This window comes from Lucilia cuprina, chromosome 6, assembly GCF_022045245.1.
Source record: "Lucilia cuprina isolate Lc7/37 chromosome 6, ASM2204524v1, whole genome shotgun sequence".
Classification (NCBI taxonomy): Eukaryota; Metazoa; Arthropoda; class Insecta; order Diptera; family Calliphoridae; genus Lucilia; species Lucilia cuprina.
The window spans coordinates 64,376,923-64,403,435 of record NC_060954.1 but is presented as its reverse complement, the minus strand read 5'-3'; the positions used below and the strand labels follow the sequence as shown (position 1 = coordinate 64,403,435).

The 26,513-nt window shown below is 28.8% G+C and overlaps 2 protein-coding genes across 4 annotated transcripts in view; one reads left to right on the top strand and one right to left on the bottom strand.

Moving 5' to 3' along the window:
* Positions 1-26,513, top strand: part of LOC111687054 — a 45,518-nt gene that overhangs the window by 6,854 nt on the left and 12,151 nt on the right. For all 3 annotated transcript variants that reach the window (XM_046953391.1, XM_046953392.1, XM_046953390.1), the window contains 6 exons: positions 4,975-5,272; positions 12,406-12,997; positions 13,074-13,503; positions 18,633-18,825; positions 19,018-19,297; positions 19,351-19,588. In XM_046953391.1, coding sequence (XP_046809347.1) covers positions 5,111-5,272; positions 12,406-12,997; positions 13,074-13,503; positions 18,633-18,825; positions 19,018-19,297; positions 19,351-19,588 — 1,895 coding nt within the window. In that variant the 5' untranslated portion in view covers positions 4,975-5,110. The remainder of the gene's footprint in view (positions 1-4,974; positions 5,273-12,405; positions 12,998-13,073; positions 13,504-18,632; positions 18,826-19,017; positions 19,298-19,350; positions 19,589-26,513) is intronic.
* LOC124420489 lies at positions 7,104-7,721 on the bottom strand. The gene has a single exon (XM_046953393.1). The coding sequence runs from the start codon at positions 7,620-7,622 to the stop codon at positions 7,143-7,145; it is 480 nt and encodes a 159-aa protein (XP_046809349.1). The 5' UTR covers positions 7,623-7,721; the 3' UTR covers positions 7,104-7,142.

The window sequence follows — 26,513 nt, the reverse complement described above, 5'->3', positions numbered from 1 at the left end:
GAAGAAAAATTCGTTTCACAAATCGGCAACGAAATTTGGGAACGAAACGGCACCGATTAGTAACGAAGAACCTGTTATTTGAGGCCGGAACGAAAACAAATTCAAGTAGGTTGTTTTCGGTGATGTAGCAACGAAATTATTTTATTTTCATTTCAAACTAAAAGGACTTTTTGCATTTAGTTAAAAGTTTTGCATTTAGTTAAAAGTCGACTTTTCGACTTTTTGCATTTTATGAAAAGTCGACTTTTCAACTTTTCGACTTTTTCCGACTTTCCGACTTTTCGACTTTTTTTGACTTTTCGAATATTTTCGACTTTTTCCGACTTTTCGACTTTTTCCGACTTTTCGACTATTTTCGACTTTTCGACTTTTTTCGGATTTTCGACTTTTTTCGACTTTTTCCGACTTTTTTCGACTTTTTTCGACTATTTTCGACTTTTCGACTATTTTCGACTTTTTCCGACTTTTCGACTTTTTTCGACATTTTCCGACTTTTCGACTTTTTTCGACCTTTTTTCGACTTTTTCCGACTTTTTGACTATTTTCGAGTTATTCCGGCAATTTTAGAGTTTTTGACTCTTTTTTCTCAAATTTGGCGAGGGGTCAATATTTGGCGAGCTGAATCAAAGGATAAAAAGGTCTTTTTTGAGGTTTTCATATTTCTTCCAAAGGAAAGAAATTTTGAACGGAAAGCACTGAGTTCAACCCCAGTCTGTGTCGACTTTTTATTTTTTTATAAATATTCTATAAATAACTCTACTAAAGCTACGTTTCCGCATACACCGTAATCGGCACCGAAAACGAAATTCCATATATTTGCACCGAAGAAAAATTCGTTTCACAAATCGGCAACGAAATTTGGGAACGAAACGGCACCGATTAGTAACGAAGAACCTGTTATTTGAGGCCGGAACGAAAACAAATTCAAGTAGGTTGTTTTCGGTGATGTAGCAACGAAATTATTTTATTTTCATTTCAAACTAAAAGGAAATTAAAATATATGAAATAATAAATTTTCTTTCTATTTTTGTTTGCAATGTTTAATTATTTTTGAAGTTGCATTTATACTTTTCTTAAACATGCATTAAATTATCGCACTGGAGACACTTCTTAACACTAAATATGCTTCTTATCAAGCAGCCTCAAGTGAAATGCGAAGTGACGCCAAAAAATAAAATGAAGTGCAAACTTCCAAAGTTGGCAGAGTCATTAATTTGCAAAGTGGCCAGAGTTAAAAATTTGTAATGTTGCCAGAAGCGTAAATTTATAATGTTGCCATTTATATATTATATTATTAATAATAATATATTATTATTATTATTGTTATTATTATTATTATTATTATTATTATTATTATTATTTTTATTATTATTATTATTTTATTTATATTTTTTCTATTTGTTGCAATTTTTTAAGTTTTTCAGAATTTTTTCCGACTTCTTCCGACTTTTCGACTATTTTCGATATTTTTCGACTATTTTCGATTTTCCGACATTTCTAGTTTTTTCGACTTTTCTAGTTTTTTCGACTATTTTCGACTTTTTTCTACTTCTAGACTTTTTTCGACTTTTCGACTATTTTTGACTTTTTTCGACTATTTTCGACTTTTCGAATATTTTCGACTTTTTTCGACTTTTCCGACTATTTTCGACTTTTTTCGACTTTTCGACAATTTTCGACTATTTTCGACTTTTCGACTTTTCGACTCTTTCGGCTTTCCGACTTTTCGACTTTTATTTACAAAGTCGACTTTTCGACTTTTTTCATAGACGATAGTCGAGTTATCGACTTTTTTGGAACAAAATAGTCGAGTTATCGACTTTTTTGGAACAAAATAGTCGACTTCGACTTTTCGACTTTTTTCGATAAAAAGTCGATTGTTCGATTATTCGAAAGTCGATTTATAGAACCCTACACAAAACTCGTCTGTGAGAAGATCGTAACGTTATTTTTGTAAAAAAAATTACAGCGTTTCACTTCTTAGTGTTCAGTGTTTACAATATATCTGGATATTAAGGTCTAATAAAGTTGGAAAGTATTGTCGTATTGTTAAGTTAACTTACCCCTTTGCCTATATTAGGGGCTTTTTTTTAATCACTGGATTTATTTTATTAAAAAAACAATACTTGCTGGCTGATATTTAGTTTTGGTCATCATTATCTGAAAATACTGTATAAGCTAATTCAAGGTCAAAGGAAAAATAATTTCAGTGCAAAAATGGCTAAAATAGCTAAAATTTATTTATCTGGGGAACTTGAAGCCCCCACATGAATTAAATAGAAAAAATCGTATATCTAAGAAACTATTAGAGTTAGAATCTTAAAATTTTATAAGAATAACTTTGACATTCATGTGAACATTTAGATAATAACGGGCGGACTCTTAATGGGGGGCTTGGCACATCATATATGAATTAAATACGAAATTTCGTATATCTTGAAAACTGTTAGATAATTCAATTTTTTTTATAGATAAATAGAAATTTGCGAACATTTAATAATTTGCTTGGCATCTCTCATATGTAGGTAGAATTTTCAAAATCGTTAAGTGGGTTTTTTATTTATACTAGAGGGTAAAGCTTGGTACTCTGTTCTAAATTTCACGTGCAATTTTGAAAAACTTCATATTAAAAAAATTTTAATGAAAATTTAACGGAAAAATGTTGATGAATTAGTACTCTGTTTGTATTGTGGAAAAACATGTGAAATGTTTCTAACATTTCATCAACATTTTTTTTTCAATTGCATGAAATAACATAGACTAGTTATTTCACGTGAAATTTTAAATAAAAGTTTATTTACAGGTCTTTATTTTTTGGAGTCCATGTGCGGTCTAGTATCCATTATATATTACGCGATATCTCATAATTTAGATGCAATTTTCATTCATAAAAAGTTGTTTACAAAAAAAATTAAAAAAAAAATAATTATTCTTTTTAATTTATTTTTCAATTTAAATTTGTCAAACAAAACATAAAAATTTGGTTGTGTATGCATATATATAAGCGATAAAAAACGAGAAATTTTATTAAATCCCTAGGTTGGTAACACTGATACATTTCAATTTTTTCAAATGAAATTTTAAAAGTTGATACATTTTTCCCGACTTCAAACAGAGTACCAACCTTAAAACAAAAAAATATTGTACATCCCAAGGCATTACAATAAGAATTATTTTTTAAGAATAAATGTATATATAAAATTTTAGCAAGTAAGAAATAAATAGATCATTGATGTATAATATTAAAATTTAAATGAATATATTGTCATCAAGATAAATTATATTAAATCTTTAAGAAAAATTAATTTCAATTGGGGTAGCGAATTACACCGGGTATTTGCTAGTAAAAGAATAAAATTAAAAGCTAAAAAGCCTTTGAAAAAAGGTTAGGAATCATACAAATCTTCCAATACTTAATCTTCAGTTAAGAATCTTAACTCAGGATTAGATTAGATAATTAAAACTAGAATTTGAAATATTTTTGAACCCTGTAACATTTAAAAATATGGACCGATTTTTATGAAATAATTTTGTTAATTGTATATGATTTAGTTAAGTAAAATTATGCTGCATAAGATAATTTTATTCTTATATAAACAAAAATATTTAAGTTTGAATTTTTTAAATTTTATTTTTTGACCACGACTTAGCAATTATTTTTTTGCAAAAAAGTTCCCTACTACGAAAGCCAAAACAATTTACTTAAGCTAATTAATTTTTTATACCTAAATAAATAATAAAGAAACAAATTGTTTAATTATCTTTCCCGGTCACTGAGTTAAAGCTTCTTAAAGTCGAAATTTTACAAAGTCAAATTCTGCATAACGTACAATATAGTTTATGTAGTCGTTTTTCTTTAAGTTTTTTTTGAACTGATATTTTTGTAATAAGGAAAATGATGAGAAAACTTAAACAAATTTAAATGTATAAAAAATGCAATATAAATATAAATTGTATGACATACACGGGTAAATTGGTTATTGATCGGGTATAGACAAGACGATTAACACTTAAACATAAATATATATTTTTATAATAATATAAATAAAATTTGATAATATATGACCAAAATATTAAATGCCATTTTACAAGAAAATGGTGGGAGATAGATTCAGTAGCAAAAAAGCATTAAAAATAGTCCAATTGTTATTAAAAGTTTTTAAAGTAATTTAAAAAAATCCTACTAAAGGGCAAAAATCTATACACTTCGCATCACTTTAATAAGGAATTAAATTTTGTCAACTTTGAAGGAAAATATCTTGCAAACTAAAAATTGGAGTACCTATTACAAAATTATGGACCATAGTATTACTAATAGTTATGTGAAAAATGTGAGCGTTTTTATCTTTCTTCTAACGTTAACAAAACGAACGTTTAAGTTATAGAATAAGGGTAGTAATGTCAAAGCAAAAAAGAGTGTAAAATAAAACTACATCGACTTTAAAAAAAGGAGATGGGTCTACGTTTTGGGTTTAGAAATGTGTCTAAAAGATTTTTATGTCCGTTTATAACTTTTAACTAAAAACAATGTAAACAGGACAAGTAACCAGGTTGCTACACCCACATACGCAAAAAATAGAAATTAAAAACTCAAAAGTTGCAAATGCAAAAACTAAAAATATCCAAATGAAAAACCACGAAAAGTACGATTAAATATATCTTGAATGACAGATTCTAGCTGCAATCTTATTGTTATACAAAGCAGAGCAAGAGTTGTTATTGGAATTTAAGTACATATGTATGTAGATCCTGTATTAAATTAGAACCTATAGAAGGGGACTTATTGGTACTTTTTATATACTTCACCTTCGTGAGAAGGGTATATACATATAAGTTTGTCATTTCGTTTGTAATTTCTATAATATAATATTCCGACCCTATAGAGTATATATTCTGCATCCATATAGATAGCGGAGTCGAAAAAGAATTATTTTAATAAATAATAGTTACTTTTAATTTTTGCATTTCTTTTAGTGTTGACACCTCTAAGTGACCAGAGTATTTTAATAAGCAAAAAAATCCAATACACGTCCATAACATTCCATCTAATCTACAACGAATACTAGCTGACTGCACTTAATGTTACTGCTTCAATTCATCTATTATAAAAATGGCATCATCTACGTTAAAGCAAAACTATAAAGTTCCGTCTACTAGCAAAGTTTCAGTAGATAAACTTCTACGAGTGGGATGCTACGATTTAGAGAAAACTATTGGAAAAGGCAATTTTGCAGTTGTTAAATTAGCATCAAATATTATAACCAAAACTAAGGTAAGTTTAAGTCATATTTTAATTTATTTGCAATATAAATAACTCCATTTTGTTCCCTCACCGAAAATAATCCTCGACAAATATATACGAAAAATGTTGTATATTGTAAGAAATGCTTCGTGATTTCGCATTACGAAAATCTTTTGTAATATATACGAAAAAGTACAAAATATTTTAGTATACTGAAAAAAAATTTATATGATTTTAGAAAACAAAAATTGTCTATTCTACGATTTTTTTATAATTTACTTGTGTAAATGTGTAAGTTCATTTAAAAAATAGTTTTGTAAATGTATTTAAAAATTTTGGGAAAAATATAAAATATTTAAATGTATACTTTCACAGTTTTTATCATATAGTAGTATATAGGCGAAACTAATTGTCAAGGACCTAAGTCCCCTGTCAAAGACCTAACTGGTGAGAATGTATTAGTAGAATTACAATAATAAACACAGTTGTTCAAAAGGTACTAAATAAAAAATGTATTTTTTAGACGTTATTCTTTGTGTGTTATTAATGAAATTTTATATGGCAGTGAATGAAAATATTAGTTATTTATTGTTTTGAAAAGACAACTATATGAACGATTGATTCTTAAACGTTGTCGCCAAAAATAGTAAATGCAGACAAAACCAAAGACAATGTCCTTATAAAATTCTGTTATTGGCGACATTTTGAGTGATATAGTATTCAATATTGTCCTCTATCAAAAATACATGATGACAAGATTTTCGACAACGTTTAGAATGTTGTCTTATATTCGACTCTTTTGACGATAAGACAAGCGTCATTTTCTTGCATCTTGTCGTCTCCGATTTATTACTATTATTTGAGTATAATTGAAGTAAAATTAACAAAACTCTAATTAAATTGATTCACAATATTTTTTTACAATTTCGGTAAGTAGTGATAAGAATTGTATCAGTTGATTTAAAATATTTAAATTATTTTAGATAAAAATAAAAATACATTTTTAAAACTTACTCAGGATCTACTATGAGGAAATTTTTGAATTAAACCAATTTCATTTTGGAGTTGATTGATAAATGCGTGAAATTTATTTATGTTAATATTATTTTAATCATTTTAATTAGATGTATTCTATAATACTACAATTTCACTTCCTAATAACATCCAAAAAATAACATAGAAATTACTTCCTGAGAATAACTTCAAATGTAGTGAATTTGAAATCAAATAAAAAGAACATCGCTCTTATGACAAGCCTGTGTTAAAATCATCACTTCTTCATGTCTTTTCAATACTTCCATTAAGTGAATTCTACTTCTTTTTCGCTTCTTTGGAAGTTCTTTTTTTGCTGGGTAATAATGTCGTAAACGACGAATTCTTATATATTTCCGTTAGGCAACATTAGCAATTGGAGACAAATTCAAAAATGTCTTTCAATAATAGTCAACGACAATGTTGTCTACGATCATTTTGCCAACACGGTAGGTATATACATATTTTATTCATGATGTAATAAGTAAGGTGAGAGCGTTTAGGCAACAACCGCAACAAACACAATATTTTATGTTTGTTTAGAGTATGGGTTTTGTCAAAATGAAATTTCTAAAATTGAAAAATAATAAATATTGGAAAGAAAATTTGTTGTGTATTTCACAATATTACATATAAAACCGGTTGTTGCATTTAAATTGTATTCGCAGCAGGACAACGTCTTATTGGTGCTTCATCTGATATTCTTCATTTGAAACCACAAATTTAATTTTCATGTTAGAATAAAAATAAATAAATTATTTTTGACAAAACCCAAGCACTTTTACAATAAACAAATAAAAATCAGCTGCCTTGATGATTTCACCTTACTTAGTGCATCCTGATTTTATTTTAATCTGACAATTATTATTCACAACTTTTTTTGTAAAAGTGACAATTCATTAAAATTTTTTAATTTTAAAGATTCGATATCTGAATTTACACAAGAAATTTGGTTCCTCAAATCCGATACAGAAAATTCGGCTAAGCGTTCTGATTGCATATTTTCATTAATTTCCTTTATTTTTAAATATATGTCATTAGCAGTTGTACGAGATTGTTGAAGATATGCATTTAATTCTCCCTCCAATTGTATTTGCAATTGCTGGATTTCATTAGCGACATGGGTTGCCGAATCGCATTGATTTGATAGTGTTGTTGATGAACTCGCTATATTGTTTGTGATATTTACTTTTACTTCGCTACATTCAAGATATTTTTGCTGGGTTTTAAGCCGAGTTAGTTCACATAGAAGTGTTGTGGATGATTTTATTTGTCTAAGTGTCGAAGAACTTCCTCTTTCCTTAAAATGCAAAGTCGAATTTCCATCTCTAATGCAATAATTGTTCATTATTCAACAATATATGTTTTAATCTTTGAGCGCAACTGATACTTAAACTAATTAGTTTTACTGAAATATTCACGACTTTGTTTTATGCTATTTAGGGCGCAGCACATAAATGTCCTTATGATATTAACGATTAAAAAGTCTGACTGTTTATGTTGTAAATATACATACGTACATAATCAGTATAAATTCGAATGTTAGTTGCTATAGTTAAGGTGTTTTCTTCAAAACAACAAACTCTGAAACAATTGTACAACTAATACAATTGTACAAGTAAACTATTTGTACAGCTAATACAAATACGCAGACAAAAATATTTAGCATATTCTAGGTTACTGTTAAATCGATTAGTTGTAAACGATGGGATTTATACACCATATATAGAATTTGGACATATATACGTTCGTACATATCGCCACCTATAATGCAAAAGGGCATTAAATTTTGAAATGTTTTCATAAGAAAAAAAAAAAACTGAAATAAATGAAAACTTGGCTTTGTCTTATCAGTCATACGGTTCTTTTACAGGGTCGTAAAAACTGATTACGAAAAACTTAGTATACAAAGTTAATACTAATGGCACAGGGTATACAGAGACGTCACGAGCAATAAGTTATTTCCTTCTCTTTCGAACAAAACGATTTCAATGATTTTTTTTAGCTGTATTTTATATACCACTTCTCACCAAACAATTTCAAAATCAAACAAAAGCTGATTTTAGACTTTTTCAAATGTCAAAAGTGACATCTCTGCATCTCTGTATACTTTGTGCCACAGTTTCCTGTTCACATATATTTTTTCATGTCGTCACCTGAAACGCAAACTAAAAATTATAAATCAATTTTATTGTTGATTTTAATTTATTACATTAAAACAAATGTCTAAGTGTAAAATTGGACTTCTCTGACCAAAATTTGCGATTTTATTGAGAAAACCAAAAGGCCCTATATACAATAACATTTAAATATTAAAGGTATAAAGTCAAATGTTTTCCAATATATCTTATATACATATACGCCATTGTTAAGTATCATAACAACTGATAGCGTTCACAATTAAACACTACTATAAATAAATTGCGTTGATAGAAACATACTTTTAAATTTTAATAGTTTATTGCTTCTCCTGTAAAATTTGAAAAATGTTATATATAGGGCCGTTTGCGTTTTAGGTTATGATGTGCACGGTGTATTTGGTTTTTGGGTTTACAGTTTCTTTTTAAGAGTTTAATTTGACTTTATTTATAGTTATAGTTCAAAGTGCAATATCTCTATACTTTGACCCAACTTTTCAAAACGGAAAACGCCATTAGATTCTGCGACCCAAAACACACACTTACAGTGCACATTGGTTTAAAATTAGACTTTTCTGACCAAAATGTAATTTGTTCATATTTTTTTATTATAGATAAAAAACACTTCAAATTATTAAAAAAAAAATTTGTTTTTAAAATCCGTTACTTCGACTGAACAGGTGCATTGAGCTTTTAGTATTATTTGAAAATCTAGTGCGTTTATTGTAATTAAGGGCGGATTTCATACTACTCAGTTAAATTAAGCTTAACTTGCTGTTAGATTAAACTCAGAACAAATTAGGGCGGATTTTTACCGATGATTGTGATTTTCAATTATAGATTTAATATCAGTTAACTTTGTTAGTATTGCTAACTTTTCAGTCAAAAACATAAGGAATGAATAATTGCTTTTGGTAAATATTACTTTTGTGCTTTTTGGTTACGTACCTTGCCATTCTTTTAATAATCCAAAAAAAAAAATACTTTTGTAAAATGAAAAATTTTAGAAAAAATAAAATACATATTAAAACAATAATAATATTGATAAAACAAATTAGAAAATTACTATTTACATATGTCCTTAATTTTAACAAATATGTATCTATCAGTGCATAGTTACCTTTGGTGTACAAATATTTGGTAATTTTAATCCATTTGATATACTTACATGTCAACTTAACCCTTTGGTTACCTACTAGTTATTTTACACTGTAGAATATTCGTTCGCATTTAGAGGAGAAGGCAGTGAATTTCATGTTTCTAGGCAAAAAATAATAAGAAATTGGACTATGACATTGTTATACATCAATAACATATCCTCTCCACACGGACGAGTTTTTTGAGAATTTAACACACTGGTGAAAGTCCGACTCTATGTCCTTAATTTTAACAAATATGTATCTATCAGTGCATAGTTACCTTTGGTGTACAAATATTTGGTATTTTTAATCCATTTGATATACTTACATGTCAACTTAACCCTTTGGTTACCTACTAGTTATTTTACACTGTAGAATATTCGTTCGTATTTAGAGGAACAGGCAGTGAATTTCATGTTTCTAGGCAAAAAATAATAAGAAATTGGACTATGACATTGTTATACAACAATAACATATCCTCTCCACACGGACGAGTTTTTTGAGAATTTAACACACTGGTGAAAGTCCGACTCTATCACAATACGTCAAAACTTTTTCGCGAAAATGTGGATAATTTTATTTAATTTACACATTTTTTATTTTTTGCACATTTTTACACCGTTAAAGAGCCCGAAATTGTTTAATTTTTTGTAAACGAGAAATATATTTTTTTAATTTTTGGACGATTAATATTTGAGGAATTTTAATAAAACTAGAAAAAACCAAGTTGTAAATTTTGGTATTATAAATGGGTCATAAATATAAAATAATCATAATGTTTTGCAAACATGAGAATAAACAAATTTAAAAATGTATTTATAAAATGTTTACAGATCAAATGTGCAATAAAAAGATTAAAAAATCTCTAAAAGAATAATTATAAACGTTTTATATTTTTTCTAAAATTTTTAAGTACGTTTTTATGCAACTATGTAGGTTTGGAATCAGTGGTGAAAGTGGTTGGAGCTACAATACTTATACAAAAATTCTACCAATACATTCATAGAGTTAGGTACCGAATGACAAATCCTTTAGGTACCAACTGACAAGCCCAAATTTCTTTACATTCTTTGTTTCTAGGTTCATAGCATAACAAATAAATTTCTTATTTAAATAAGAAAAAAAATTAAGTCATTCAGAAAAAAGCATAAGCTGCGGGATAAAATTCTAGGACTTCGATTTGTGGGCCTTTTGAAAAGATATTTACAAATCATTAAGATGCGATATTAATTTCCCATTGCCTTTTTACAAGAGATATTCTAGGAGGACTCTATTTCCTAAAAGGATTCAAGGATTATGTATCAAATTTCGTATGAAAATTTATACAATTTTTACATGTACATGTGTCTATATAAAAATGCCTTTAGTAAGGCACCTTTACTGAACATTTTTCCCGTTGGGATATGTGTATTTGTTAGTTTATTTTTGTTGTCGAAGTTTTTTATTTTTTCTGTTGCTACGTAAATTTTTATTCTATTGCTACATTAATTATTTGGTAGCAATAGAACGATCGACTAGTAGCAAATATTTCCATTGCAACATTTCAAAAGTAGCAATAAAATTATTTATATTTTTTAGCTACTATGTTTTATTTAGAACTAATTCTACTGATTTATTACTACTGCTATATTTGAGATTTATTTTTTATAAGTGGCAATAGTTTTAAAAACTTAAGATTACAAAACAAATGATACTGCTACAACTTCAGCCCAATTCAATTATTCGAATATCAATTTAGAATATTTTATTTGAAAAATATTTGGAATTTTACATAAAATACATATTATTTTTGAAACATAACACATCCGTAGCATCTATTATTATTGATACAAATACAAAAACAAAGCTATATTATTGATGAAAGAAATGGAATGAAATATTTTTGCATTTGCACTATTGCCGATAATTAATTAAAATTTATTATTATTTAACCTTTATGTCAAAATTTTGAGACAAACCGGTTTTAATTTTGCATGTGAAAATTACTATAGATTTGCTTAACCCTTTTTGCAAACCTTAATCTATTCGGAAAACAAATCCACTAATATACAATTTGGGACTTCCTTAACCCTCTTTTTACAAGTTGTTTTTAATATATTTTTTGATTTAGGACTTCTTTAATGCACTTTTTTATCAGTTATTTTCATTTTTACCAAATTTTTAGATATTTTTGAAAATGTTTTATTTATAATATAACCCTTTTTCGCCATTTCTTTCTTAAGTTACATTCCCAATGATAGAATACTTCAGCAAATTGTATTTTTGTTTCTTGTATATATTTTATATCCTGAACAAAATCGTATATATAGAGTTATTTTATTGTTTTTGTTTAATTGACTAATAAAACTCAGTTAAACTAGATAATTAATAATGAAAATTCGTGAAAGATTTCGATTAATTGTCACATAATTGGTTAAAATTTAACACTTTTTCCTTTTTAAGCTAAATTTCAAAATTTAAGAAGTAGTCTTAAAAAACTTAAAAAATTGCATATTATACGGAATTTTATTATTAGGTTAAGATAGATTAATAGGAGGATGTACATATAATACGTCCAATCCGAACAAATTTACCTAGGCCACTAAAACAGATTCTCAAAAAATTTGGTGAATGGATCAACTTTATCCCGAATTTTAAGCGAATAGTGGACATTAAACTCATTTAGGAGTCTTTGTATGAAAGCTAGGGTCATGTAAGGTATACTTTCCTTCCCACTAAAGTGGTGCCACTCTGTTACCGTTCTTTAACCGGCGAGCATATATTTCATTTGTTTTATAAAACAATAATTATTTTTTGAACATATTCCTAACATTGGAAATTTTACTAATGAACTCTCTTTGTGTTTACTAAACAGGTAGCTATAAAAATAATCGATAAAACATGTCTTAATGAGGAATATCTTGCCAAGACGTACCGTGAAATTTCAATCTTAAAAAAACTTCGACATAGACATATAACACGATTATATGAAGTGATGCAATCTGAAACAATGATCTACTTAGTTACTGAATATGCTCCTAATGGCGAAATATTTGATCATTTGGTAGAAAACGGCCGAATGAAAGAACCAGAAGCCGCAAGAGTCTTCACACAATTGGTATTTGCTGTAGATTATTGCCATTCAAAGGGCGTGGTGCATCGAGATTTAAAAGCCGAAAATGTACTTTTGGATAAGGATATGAACATAAAATTAGCAGATTTTGGTTTTAGCAATCGATATGAAGAAGGAAATTTTTTAAGAACATGGTGCGGATCGCCACCTTATGCAGCACCTGAAGTATTTCAAGGTTTAGAATATGATGGCCCCAGAGCTGACATATGGAGTTTGGGTGTTGTTCTATATGCTTTGGTATGTGGTGCATTGCCATTCGATGGTAAAACTTTATTGGAACTTAAAAGTCGAGTCGTAACTGGAAAATTTCGGATTCCCTATTTTATGTCTCAAGGTATTTATGCTAAATTAAAGTAAATATTTAATAAAAACTTAAAATATTAACGTGTTAACTGTTTTCCTCTTCATAGATTGCGAGCATCTTATTCGCAATATGTTAGTTGTTGAACCTGATCGACGTTTTACCTTAAAACAAATAATTAAACATAGATGGTTAAGTGAATGGATTGCTGAAGTTGAAAGAGAATGTCATCAAGTGAGGCAGCCATATAATTCGAATTCAAATACTTTGTCTCAAAGTAGTACTACTATCAATTGTACTGAAGAACTATCAACTATTTCTAATCAAACAACAACCAACTCCACATCAGTACCTAATTTAGATTCCGTTGTTATGTCTCATATGTTACAGTTATCTGGTTTAACTGCAGACAAAATTGCCCAATCCGTACACGAACATCGTTTCGATAATATTTACGCAATTTATTATCTACTCTACGACAAGTTACAGCAAAAACGTATAGAACACCAAAAAATCAATCAACATGCTAGTAGAGCTAGGTAAGAAATACAAACATACATACATACATTAATATTAGTTTTATTTAATACCCTATTTTTGTGCTTTGTCTTTGACCGTGGACTTAGGTCTTTGACAATCAGTTTCGCCTATATGGTACTATATGGACAGGAACTTCATCGAAAATATCATTTATTCATGTGTAGCAATACAACATCAGTTATTTCTGTCAAGCTTTTATTTTAACTTTGGATGTATGAGCTTCTAGAACTTAATGTCTTTCCGGCTTTAAGGGGCTTGATGATGCATGTCGTAGCCGATTACAACCAAATATGCAGTAGTTTATTAAGAAACTCTTTAAAGACTTAACATGCAACGTCTATTCATATTTTGTTTAGCAATCAGTTAGTCAACTTCTATGTCATTACCTTCTTCCTATGAAACGCGCTTCTATCATTTTGGAGTCAATAACGTTTTCATATGGCTACTCCGCCATTTTATCAAATTAGTTTGCCTACAACAATTTAGTCAAACAATTTAATGTTTATTTTTATAAAAATTGTACAATTTTTTTTTTGCATCAGCTGTTAACACTTTTGCATTTCTTGCTCAAGTTTAAATTACCACCATTGGGCGCTTAAACTAGCAAATAAAATTAATTAATTGAATACTCAAAAACAACTTTGGAGGATTAATTTGAATTTAATCCCTAATCCTTCACTTAAAGATTGGCTCTTAATAAAATAACGTTTTTAAAATCATTGAAAAATAAGGGAATAATATTATCTTTTTAATATTTGCTATGAAAAATAATCTAACTTAGATTAGAAAACAACCGTATTCTTATTTTTTTTTTGAACAGTTTTGATAGGATATGGATTCTACATTCGGCTGTGCCGAATTTTAAATACCCTTCACTTACTTCAACATGCTTAATATCATGTTTCTAAATTCAATATTATTAAAATTTTTAAAACGATCCTATTTCTTCATTTGAGTTCCTATTAAAAAAAAAAAAAAAATCGTATATAGAATCTCCTCATCGAGCACTTTAAAAAATATTGCAGTAAATTATCTCTTATAGTCTAGGAGATATTCGCATTTGAAAATTAAAATTTTTAAAATTTTACCGTCCTTACTTTAGTTTTTTGATAATAATATAATAGCGGGTCCAAATATTCCCGACTTTCGCCATTTTTTCTTTTATTCGCTTAGCAACAAGTTTATATATCATGCAGTGAAAGAATAATGTAAAAATCTTGACTGAGTCCAAAGTTATAGGCATTTTAATTTAAAAAATTAAAAAAGGCGATTTTTTGCCATTTTTTGGGAAAAAAGTATCATTTTCTTTTGAAGTTATCTAAAAAGTTTCTAAGAAGATGTATTTAGAATTTATACTTTTTTGAAAGCTGACTTTACATAAAATACGATAAATGAAACAAAACCTAAAAATTTTTCATACCGAGGGGACCAGGTCCATCCAAAAAAAGCCTATTTTTTATGGAAAATTCAATTTTGGGCAAAAATTCTAAAATCGGGATTTCTAATAAGAAAATTCGAAATTTTTATTTAATTTTGGATTTTGAATGAAAAAAAAATACCTAACTGTAAAATTTCATTAAAAAATATTCACAAATAAAATTTTTATTGCAATTTGAAAAATTTGTATCTTCGCAAAAACTGAATAACAAACATTTTTTATCTTTTTTTAAAGGTTAATTCTTAAATTTGTTACACATATTGATGAAAATAATAGTAGTAGGTAAATTTTCTTAAAGATGTTGAGTTTTCCCTAATTAATTTGTCACTTAAAAAAACATTATGTAGGCATGTTTATATCAATTTTTTCAAAACTGTATATAATTTTTGAAAATAAAAAAAATCGCGGAATACTTTTTTTAAAAAAAAGATAAAAAATGTTTGTTATTCCGTTTTTGCGAAGATACAAATTTTTCAAATTGCAATAAAAATTTTATTTATGAATATTTTTTAATGAAATTTTACCCTTAGGTAAATTTAATTGTTTAAATTAAAATGCCTATAAGGTTTTTACATTTTTCTTTCACTGCTTGATATATAAACTTGTTGTTAAGCGAATAAAAGAAAAAATGGCGAAAATCGGGAATATTTGAACCCGCTATTATCAAAAATCTAAAGTAAGGACGGTAAAAATTTTAATTTTTAAATGCGAATATCTCCTAAACTATAAGAGATAATTTACTGCTATATATAGTGCTCGATGAGGAGATTCTATATACGATTTTTTTTAAATCGGAACTCAAATGAAGAAATAGGATCGTTTTAAAAATTTAACATAGCCGAGGTATCCTTATTTGAGGACCCCCCGCCGAGCCCCTGGTTGGCCTATTAGGTCCAAATTCAAAACTCGACAACACCTCCTCTTTGCGCATACCAAATTTCATTAAAATCGGATTAACCGTTTAGAAGTTACCGAATTATTTCCCTCCTTTTTTTGTCCTATACGACTGTGCGTCGTAGAACTTTGACATATTTTTGAAACTATTAGATAATTAAAATTTTTCATTGGTTACATTAAAATCCAAATTGACGTTATACAAGTTGGTAAGGCATCTCCCATATGAATTACATACACAAAAAACCATACATGGAAACCATTACAACTAGAATCTTTAAAAATCCTAAAATTCTATTTTATTTTAATTGTTTTTAGAGTAGCGAAGCTCACTGGGTATAGCTAATTCCTTATAATTAAAACTCAGTTCATTATTAATTTTTATATTACATTTCAGTTTTACTGTTACTTTAACAAAACTGAAACTTAAAACAACGACAACAACAACAAACGCCAAACTACACAAAAAACAGAGTAGGAAGAGCGTTCAAATTGATTTCTTTCTCGAGTGATATTAATTCGAGCGAAATAAATTGTTTACTTTCTTGTGAATTTATCTTTTTTTCTCGTGACTTTTAAAAATAAATCTCAAGAGTGATATTTAAATTTAAAGAGCGGATAATAGATTTCTCTCATGAAACGAGTACAAAAGAGTATTTCATGAGTTTTATAATATTGTAAATCTTTAGAAAATGAAAATTAACTTTTTTATGTGTGAGTGTGTAAACATAGTTATGTTTGCCTTTAGATGTTCGTAAATTTTTAAAATGTGGTAAATTTCCAGAAATTTCATTATGATTTTATGGCTTTTTACGATATTTGTGCACGTGTGCAAATAGAGATATCAATTGTTATTATAATTGAAGTAAGAAATAGGACATACGATGTGTTAATTAGGTTTTTGCATTAAAAACATTGATGCATTTTCTTTTTTTTCATAAAAATTTATAGGTCAATAATATTTTGAATTTTTTTTTAATTTTTGTATTTTGTAAAAATAATAATATTGTATGTAAATAAAATTGCATTAACAAATTTTTAATATTAGTATTTTTTCTAATATAACATCATAATTGCATCATATATGCAAGTTTTTGTTTTGCAAATAAACATTTTTATTTTTTAAAACGTTTGTTTGTCGCCATAAACCCTTTTTCTCCGCACACACATTCATCTTTCACATACATATGTACGAATATCCTTCTTACTAAATCTATTTTTTACCACTGTTATTAAACCGGTTTTCGTGCACACATTTTCTGTGTGTGAGTTTTATTCAAATTCTATTCATTTTGATATCTCTTGTGAGAGAAATTAAAAAACAATATACATATATAAATATCGCTCATGAAGTGAACATAAAAAATGAAGAGTTTAAAAAAATAGATTTCGCGAAACTGAGTTGTAAAACGAGAGAAATAAATAAAATTGTATTCACAAGTGCAAAAAATGCCTACTCTGATTTTAAACTTGTACAAAATGAATAGAATTATACCAAAAAAAGTACAATTTACCAATTTTGCCATCCCTGATGTGGAGCCTTGGTTTAAGTTAAAAGCCATAAAAGGGAACTTTTTGGTAAAAAACAAAAGTTTTTTCTATTATATTGAACTTAGATTTATGAAAGTAAGTACTTTTTGAATATTCTATAATATTGAACCTATGAAATTTGGTTTGTAGAGCCCGGATTAGACGAGAACACATAAAAGGGGATTTATTGGTACTTTTTCGTTCTACAAAATATACTTTTTGAGTTTTTTGAACTTAGGAAGATGAAATTTAGTATGTAGATTCGAATTAGATGAGAACCTAATCTTTTTTCAAAAGGTATTTTTTGGATTTTCTATAATAATAAACCTAGAAACATGAATTTCAGAATTTCGTTAATTATAAAAAAATAGTTACCTTCATGTTTCCAAATTATAAAAATAATGCATAGATTAGTTATATTTTTTTCCAAACGGCGATGAGGATTATTTATTATATTTCTAATAATTGCCCAATCTTGCTTGTTTTTGGGCAGACATTTTTAAGACCTGGTTACACAGTAAAGGAGTTTTTCATTTTGTTGTTTTTTATTTTTTCAACTAATTTTCATTTTTTTTATAAAAGGGTGGTTCCAGAATGCACTAAGTAAGGTGAAATCATCAAGGCAGCTGATTTTTATTTGTTTATAAATAATTTATTTATTTTTATTCTAACATAAAAATTAAATTTGTGTTTTCAAACTAAAAAAAATTCAAATCAAAAATTATGAATGAAAATGCTGATAAAAGGGTTACAAATGAAGAATATCAGATGAAGCACCAATAAGTCGTTGTCCTGCAGCGAATACAATTTAAATGCAACAATCGGTTTTATATGTAATATTGTGAAATACACAACAAATTTTCTTTCCAATATTTATTTTTCAATTTTAGAAATTTCATTTTGACAAAACCCATACTCTAAACAAACATCAAGTATTGTATTTGTTGCGGTTGTTGCCTAAACGCTTTCACCATACTTATTACATCATGGTTTGTTCTTTATGTTATGTTCTTTGGGAAAAAAATTTTTATTAAAGGAGGATATTATTCGTGATATTTTTTCCCAATCTTGCTTGTTTTTGGACCAATATTTTTTGAGACCTGGGTTACACTGTAAAGGAGTAGTTTTTCATTTCATTTTGGTTTTTTATTTATATTTGAATTTAGTTGTTAATAAATCGAAGTAAAAGTAACCGTAAATTTGTACTCAAACTACTGCTACGTTAACTAGAAAAACACTTTTTATTTTATAAATGATTATTTTTAGATCTCGTACCAGCATAACCACTGGCGTGGTAGATCGTTCGGAAATCATACATCAAGATACAATAGATCGATTAAGCCCTATAAACAATACTGGTGTTAATCAAACGGGCATGGAATATATGTGGTCAGATATTTCTGTGAATTTAGAAAAGTATGGTGATATTGACCTTGATTGTATACAGAGACAAAGCGAGGTAAGTTGGAAAATAATTCTTAATTAAAAAATAGGAATAAGTTCGATTATAATTTCTATTGTTTAATAATATTTATAGTATTATTATTATTATTATTATTATTATTATTAATATTATTATTATGAGATTTAACAATATAATTATTAACAATTTCAAATTTAATAAATCTCGCTTTGAACTTTATTTTTAAAGAATTTCAATCAAAACCAATTATGCACAAACGTAACATCAGTTTCTCATGTGAGTGGAAACACCAGACGTCATACTGTTGGACCCGGAGATGTTGCTCATGAACAAGCACTCCAAGACCCTAACGTTGTACCGTTAGATTTCAAAAATGAACCTCGAAATAATCAGCAACATGCTGGGAACCATCCTCCTATAAATTTACCCATGTTACAAAATCAACCCCTACATTACTTAACCATCAAAGACCAACACTTGCTAAAACCACCACTAGTTATGGGTGCAAGTAAGTACTATTTTTACATTTGGTACCTGAATAATTTAACATATTTTTTTAAGCTGGATCGTTTAATCGGCGAGCTTCAGATGGAGGAGCCAACTTACCGTATTGTTTTACAACTGGACAACAACTAAACCAAACACATCAGGATCACAATATCCCCCCCGATACATTTTACATAGATCCTTGTGTCAATGAGTTGACAGGTTCAAACGCAAATGAGCAATTTACATCAGATGTAACATCTATTAAAACTTCAAATACTATTCAGGATGAGGGATCTGACGAAATACAAAGGTATTTATTCTAAACTATCCTAAACTATGAATAAGTAGAATACAGTTTAACAGCGTGGTTTTTCTAAAAGATTTTAGTTATCACGCGAACATTTTTTTACAAATGTTTACAAAATTAACTTTTAATTTTGTAACAGAACATTATTGCCTACGTATACATTTCTCCTAACAACTACAAACGATTTTACTTTTCGTTATTTCTTAAGTTATTTAAGAAATGAATGTGACATTTTTTTACAAACAATACCAAACAGTTCGACAGAGTAAATGCATGCGTAAAAGACAGTCATTTGAACTAATGTGTAACCCTATATGTATAAGGAGTGAGATCGAAAAATTCTTAACATACATATATGTTTATAAAAAAGAAACCACTAAACTTACAGCTTTATTTTTTTTTATTTGATTCAAATTATTATTACAATTTACAAAAAAAAAAAAAAAAATATTGTTATAGTTTTAATCACTAGTGATGAAATTTTGAACCCTTTTCGGAAACCCTTCCATTAACGTTTTTATAGTGCTTTCTGTCACTTTGCTCGAACATGTAGTCCATCTCCGTTTAAAATCTACCACACTTTTGGACACCTTTTTTGTACTCTTCAATTCTCTTTTAACAAGAGCCCAATATCTCTCCACTGGCCTTAGCTCCGGGCAGTTTGGAGGATTTGCCTCTCTTGGTACAAATACCACATTATTGTTCTTGTACCACTCAAGGGCTTGTTTACCATAGTGACAGGATGCCAAGTTAGGCCAAAAATAAGTGGACACATTATGAAGTCTTATGAATGGAAGCAGCCTTTTTTGTAAACATTCCTTGATGTAAATTTCGGTATTTATAGAGCCCGTTGTAACAAATGATTGGCTTCTTTTGCCGCAACTGCATATTGCTTGCCATACCAAGAACTTTCTGGGAAATTTTGTCTGCTTTTGGGTCCTAAACTTTTCTTCAACATTCCCTCGAGCATCAGCAACATAAAACTTTTGACCTGGAAGTTGCGAAAAATCTGCCAGAAATACGTTTCGTCATCCATTATGCAGCAAGAATATTTTTTTATAAAACTTGACTTCAATTTCCGTGCTCTGTTTTTGGCCTCTAAATTTTTAGCAGCGTTCCTGTCAGGAACTTTTGAGCCTTGTATGTTTTTAAACCTGCATTAGCTTTAACTTTTCGTACCAAATAGTCCGAGCACTGAGCTAACCGAGCTGCTTTCCTACCGTATGTGTTGGGAGCTCTTTTGAAAATGCGTTCTATTTTTTGGCTTTAGAAACATGTGGACCATTCCTTCTACATGAACCAGGTTTTCTATCAACTGACAAGTTCTCCCGGTACTGTTTAATAACATTGGAAACAGTTTGACGGCAGACCTTTGTATGCTTGGCCAACTTTTTGTAAGACCAAGTTGGGTTTAGTTGAAAATATTTAATAATTTCAGTACGCACTTTTTTCTGGTCACTCATTTTAATCAGATTAACAAAAAAATTAATATAATTGACATTACACACAATAACTGACATGTTTTTCAAAGGTAACTTGATCAAAAAAAAAAAATCAAATAATACTTTGGTTGAAAAATGTAATGAAGAACGTGTGTTAAGAATTTTTCGATCTCACTCCTTATATATGACATTTATGAATCATTTTAAATCATAATGATTGTACCAAAGTAAATTAATAAAGTAGCTGACAGCTGACTATTTTTTTTAACTATAGTTTCTATAGAAAAATAAAATTAGTTGTCAAAGTTTGTTTTGAAAATTGTTAACATTGTTTATGTCATTTTAAAGCATTATGATAGCACTTTATTTTGGTGTATAATTTGTGCCATAATGAATTTTTACAAAAATTGGATAGATCGGTTAATTAAAATAATTAGTAAGAGAGCTAGTAATGTGACTGATTCCCAAGAACCAATTTGGAGATTACCATCCATTGACTACTTTTTACTAACTCTTGGCAGTCTCATTGTAGACTGTCAAGAGGACAAGCCAATGTTGAAATGGCCACCATAAGTGGTATGTCAAGTGGTTAGTTTGGGACTGTCCCACCGAACTGCTGGGTAACGTTACGCTCTTCTCACTTTTTAGTTTAGCTATGGACACTGTTATATTATAAGAAATGTACAGAAATCTATTAAATATACTTATATTTAGTTGGAAGAGGACATTTTGCGAAATATATGAATTGCTGAATAAGATATTTGAACTTTTTAGTTTAGCTAGAACACTGTTATATTATAAGAAAACAATCTTATACAGATCTGAAGCTGATTGATTAATTAGGTACATGAAAGTAGTCATAGGAGGGATAAATTGACCTTGTAATACATATATGATACAATTAATGTACTAAATATGAGAAAAATAATAACAATATTTGTAAAAAATATTTTTTGCAATCTTTTCGAAATTGGCTCAAAAATTCCGTTTTTGAGAGTTTACCGCGGAAAAGATAATTAAAAAAGTGTATTATAACGGGCATATAAATTCGAAAATTTTCTAAATGGACCAAACTATTGTTCAGCACTGTTTCCAAACCTACATAGTTGCGTAAAACTGTACTTACAAATTTTGGGAAAAGTATATAATTATTAATTTTCTACTTTCGCAGATTTTTTAATATTTTTATTTATTTATTCAACTAATAATACAAAAGCCTTCTGGCTAAATTAAGTATTACAAAGTAATTACATTGTAGCAAAAATCTCTAGTGGTTTATTCTAAAAACATGAATAGTTTATTCTTAAAAACCTGAATAGTGCACGAAAAACTTCTTAGATCTAAAGACATGCTATTCCAGATTCTAGCAACCCTAATTAAATATGAATATGAGAAAATATAATAACGTATAAGAGGTATGCCAATTTGCATACTACGTGATGAATGTAGAAGTGCATAAGCAATACCGCTTCTTATACGTCTAGGAATATAAGAACTAAGAGAATACAACCTTCTTAATATTAAAAAAACTTTACAAGAAACATGACTAACATGCCGTTCAAATGATAAATTTTGATCCAACTAAATAAGTACCAAAGCATTTCAGATGGTCAACATATTAAATAGATGCATTCGAAATATGTATAAATAACAGGATGTTGAATAACATGATGAGGCAAAACAAACTGAATAGCTTTAGTTTTAGTAGTAATTATCAAAAGCCGATTAGTATGCATCCAATTTGAAATCACCTGCAAATTGTAATTTATAGATGCTTCAAAAAAAAAAAAAATGAATGCATATTAGAAAAAAGGAGCTGAATAACATCAGCAAATACAAACGGCTTGCAAAACTCATTACACATAATCTCAACACACTCATTGAAATACATTATAAAAAGCGGGCCCAAGGCAGAGTTTTGGGGCAACCCTGAAGTTACCGCACCAATGCTAGAAACAGCGTTTTTAACCAAAGTATATTGAGAACGATCAGATAAATATGTAAAAATAAATTTACAAGCAGTTCACGAGTTATACTCATCTCTCAATTTACATAATAACCGATAATGATCAATACGATCAAATGCCATACTTAAGTCCAATGAGACAATAATAGAGTTACTATCAAAATTTAAAATTTGACTTTTAATTAAATTTTCAACTATTTTAGACAAAGATGGTAATATGCTTAATGGCCTCAAGTTATCAATATAACAACAATCTCCCTTAGAAATAGGTATAATTTTTGCAAATTTCCATAGTTTAGGAAAAAAGAAACAGTAAAGATTATATTTACGATGTGCAATAATACGTTTAATTCGATTTAACTTGCCCCATAGCTATAAGCAACTCATCTGCAGTAAAAATACGAAAAGAAAATGACTCAAGACCATCATCAAAAAAGAGCTAGTAAAACTTAGGAAACAAAGTCATAAATTTTGGTAGAATTTTTAGCCTACATCTAATCAGTAAAGGTATTTTCAGACTGCACTACTGAATAAGGACACTTCACACGATCACACTTTACGTACATAAAGTCTAATAAAAAAGTAAAATCCGTATAACAAAATAAATTTTTTGTTGGTCTCCACCAGAAATAAGTTTCTGAGTTTTAATAGTCTCCACCAGTATATATTTGAGTTTAAATGGTCTCCACCAGGTTATATCGTGAGTATTTTATGGTCTCTACCAGTTAAAAACATAACCTTACTCTGAGGTAAAACGAAAGCACGCGTTTAATGAAGACAACGCAGAACAGTTATACGAAGTAGTGCATTAAATTAGTGCTGGTGAGAAGTAATTCTGTCGAAAGCCCAGCAACAAGCACAAGCCTGACCGTCCTTAAAAAAATAAAAACGATGACGCAAGAGTTGCTCCCCAACTCAGAACTGAATTACAACTGGAACACTATCGGTATAAAACAATAAAGAAGTCAGATGGAAACAGCTGTTTCACTTTTATTGTATGTGTTTACATAAAAATACATCCCTGATCAGGTAATGGTTGGAAGTATTGATCTTTGGATATTCAGGAGAATGTTTTAGAACTTTATGATGTTTAGAACCAAAATATCGGGACTTAAGCTCGTTACTATATAACAACTTTGAATAAAACGGTTTGACTGCTTAAATTGAAAACAATCCCCCTATTATGTAAGTCTTTCTCGGCACTAAAAATAGCCATTTTTTATTAATTTCCAATAATTTTTTTATTATTATAAGTCAAGAAATCTGTTTTAGTACGAGTTAAAACCAAGATTGAGTCGACACAAATCATTTTTCTGTCTACAGAAATTTTTACGACGACTCAAAATTGGTGTCGACAACGACTTTCATAATAAGGGTGAATAAAAATACATACATACTTTAAATCAGATAAAACTATATGAACGACTTTAGTGTGGCGCATGTTTTGTAGTACTCAATTCAAAAAACTCGAACTTTAGATTATTTCAGTCTTGTAGTAAATGAGCGATTAATACTACTTATTTATTTATCTATCAAAAATATACCTAATACATAAATATATTAAATATGTATATAAAAATAAGCGCAGGGTATCAAGACCATATTGCGCGTTCTATCAAGATATTGCGCGTTCTATCAAGATATGTATAATGGGAAAATAATAATATTAAAATTAATATTACAATTCATTAAAATAATACAAATAAATAGAAGTTTCAGCTCATACAGTTATAAAGAAAGTTATTCGAAATACAAAAGTTAAAAGTATATTATTACAATTACAATTTCAATTAAAATTAAAAATGAGAAAAAAAATTATATATCCATTTTATTATGTTTAGCAAAAGATTTTAAAATTCAATTAATTTGCCGTAGTTTAGAACAATCCCAAATAAGTTCAAGTGGCTCCGACAATCTGGATACAGGACAATCCACAAGAATGTGAGAGACATTGATAACCAATTTTCAAAATAACGGCGGGAGTTGAATAAACACTTCCCTATTCTAATTCGGGCGAGCAGGATACACTGCAGCTTGGAATACTCATGATGGTAAATAGGCCTAGAAAGACACGGATTATGCTGTCTCAGAAAACAACCGCAAATTATCCATTTCCGTTCTAATATATTCAATTGTTTATGTTTAAAAATGTTAGTAATATAAACTTTGAAACATGGCATTTCCGTTATCAGTGGCATATTAATCGCTTCCTTTGCAGCTTTATCTCCACGTTCATTTCCAATTATACCCAAATGTGAAGGCACCCACAGAATAAGCAATGGTTGATGTTTATTAGGATTGTTTAGAATGTTACAATAGGACCCATTCTTGTGAATATATAGAGCTCTTACTGCACTTAAGCTGTCAGTACAAATCACAGTCTTCTGGTTATTTTCTAAAGCATGATCGATTGCTGCAATGATTGCGGCAAATTCAGCTGAAAAATACCAGAATATGGAGGTAATTGGCTCTGTTTGACAACCACCCAATTAGAATCCATTTGGCGTTGAACCACGGAGTACGATGTTCTTCCATCTTGAAAGGATCCATCCGTAAACGGTCTGGTGTTAGATTTTCTGTGAGAGTATAAACTAAAATCTATTCTCCAAGTCTTTTAAATAAAAAAAATTATCTTATCTATTCCACAAATATTTCCTTTATGACCAGAATCAATTTTTTGTCAGAATGTTTCATGCAGACCATGCTGTACTAAACCATGTGCCAAAGATCTGCAGATGTCTATAGCTGTTTCAATATGGGGCCCTTCTTCTTAGAGCATATTAACTTCAGGATGTTATTAACCTTACCCAGTTTGGCAATTAAATATCTAATATGACAGTTCCACAATAAATTTCTCGTAAACATTATACCAAGGATTCTCAGTTCATCTTTGCACTGTAATTGAATGTCTGCAAATTGTATAGCTGGTGGAGAACAATTCCTTCTTCTAAATATATGTAGCAAATCTGATTTTTGATTGTGATAAATGTCCATCAATTTTCACCCTAATTTGACGATTACACAAAAACGAATAGAAATTTTTCCTCTAGTATGCCGCCAAAACCTTCTAGCCATTATCTTCTCCAATAATTTCGATAATACAGGAATTAATGATATTGGTCGATAACCTTCTGTTCCATTTTGGTTTTTCCCTGGTTTTGGTATAGGTGACAACAGCGCAACCTTCCAATCGTGTGGATATATTCCATTTCGCAAAATTTCATTATACAGTTTAACAATTCGAAATTGCAGGGGTTCGGGAGCATTTTTTATCATCGAATATGTGATCCTATCCACAGATGGTGTAGTTCATTTAACATTTCTAAGTGCCTGCCCAACTTCATCCCTGGAAATTTCATCGGAAAGAAAAGTATCACCAGAATACTGTACTCTTCAAATTCATTCATATAAGTACGTTTTCTCATTATGGTATTAGTATCAAAATTATCGTCTGAACCAATTGCACACCAAACTTGAGCAAATTTATCCTCAATGTCAACTGGATTAGAAATAACAGTGT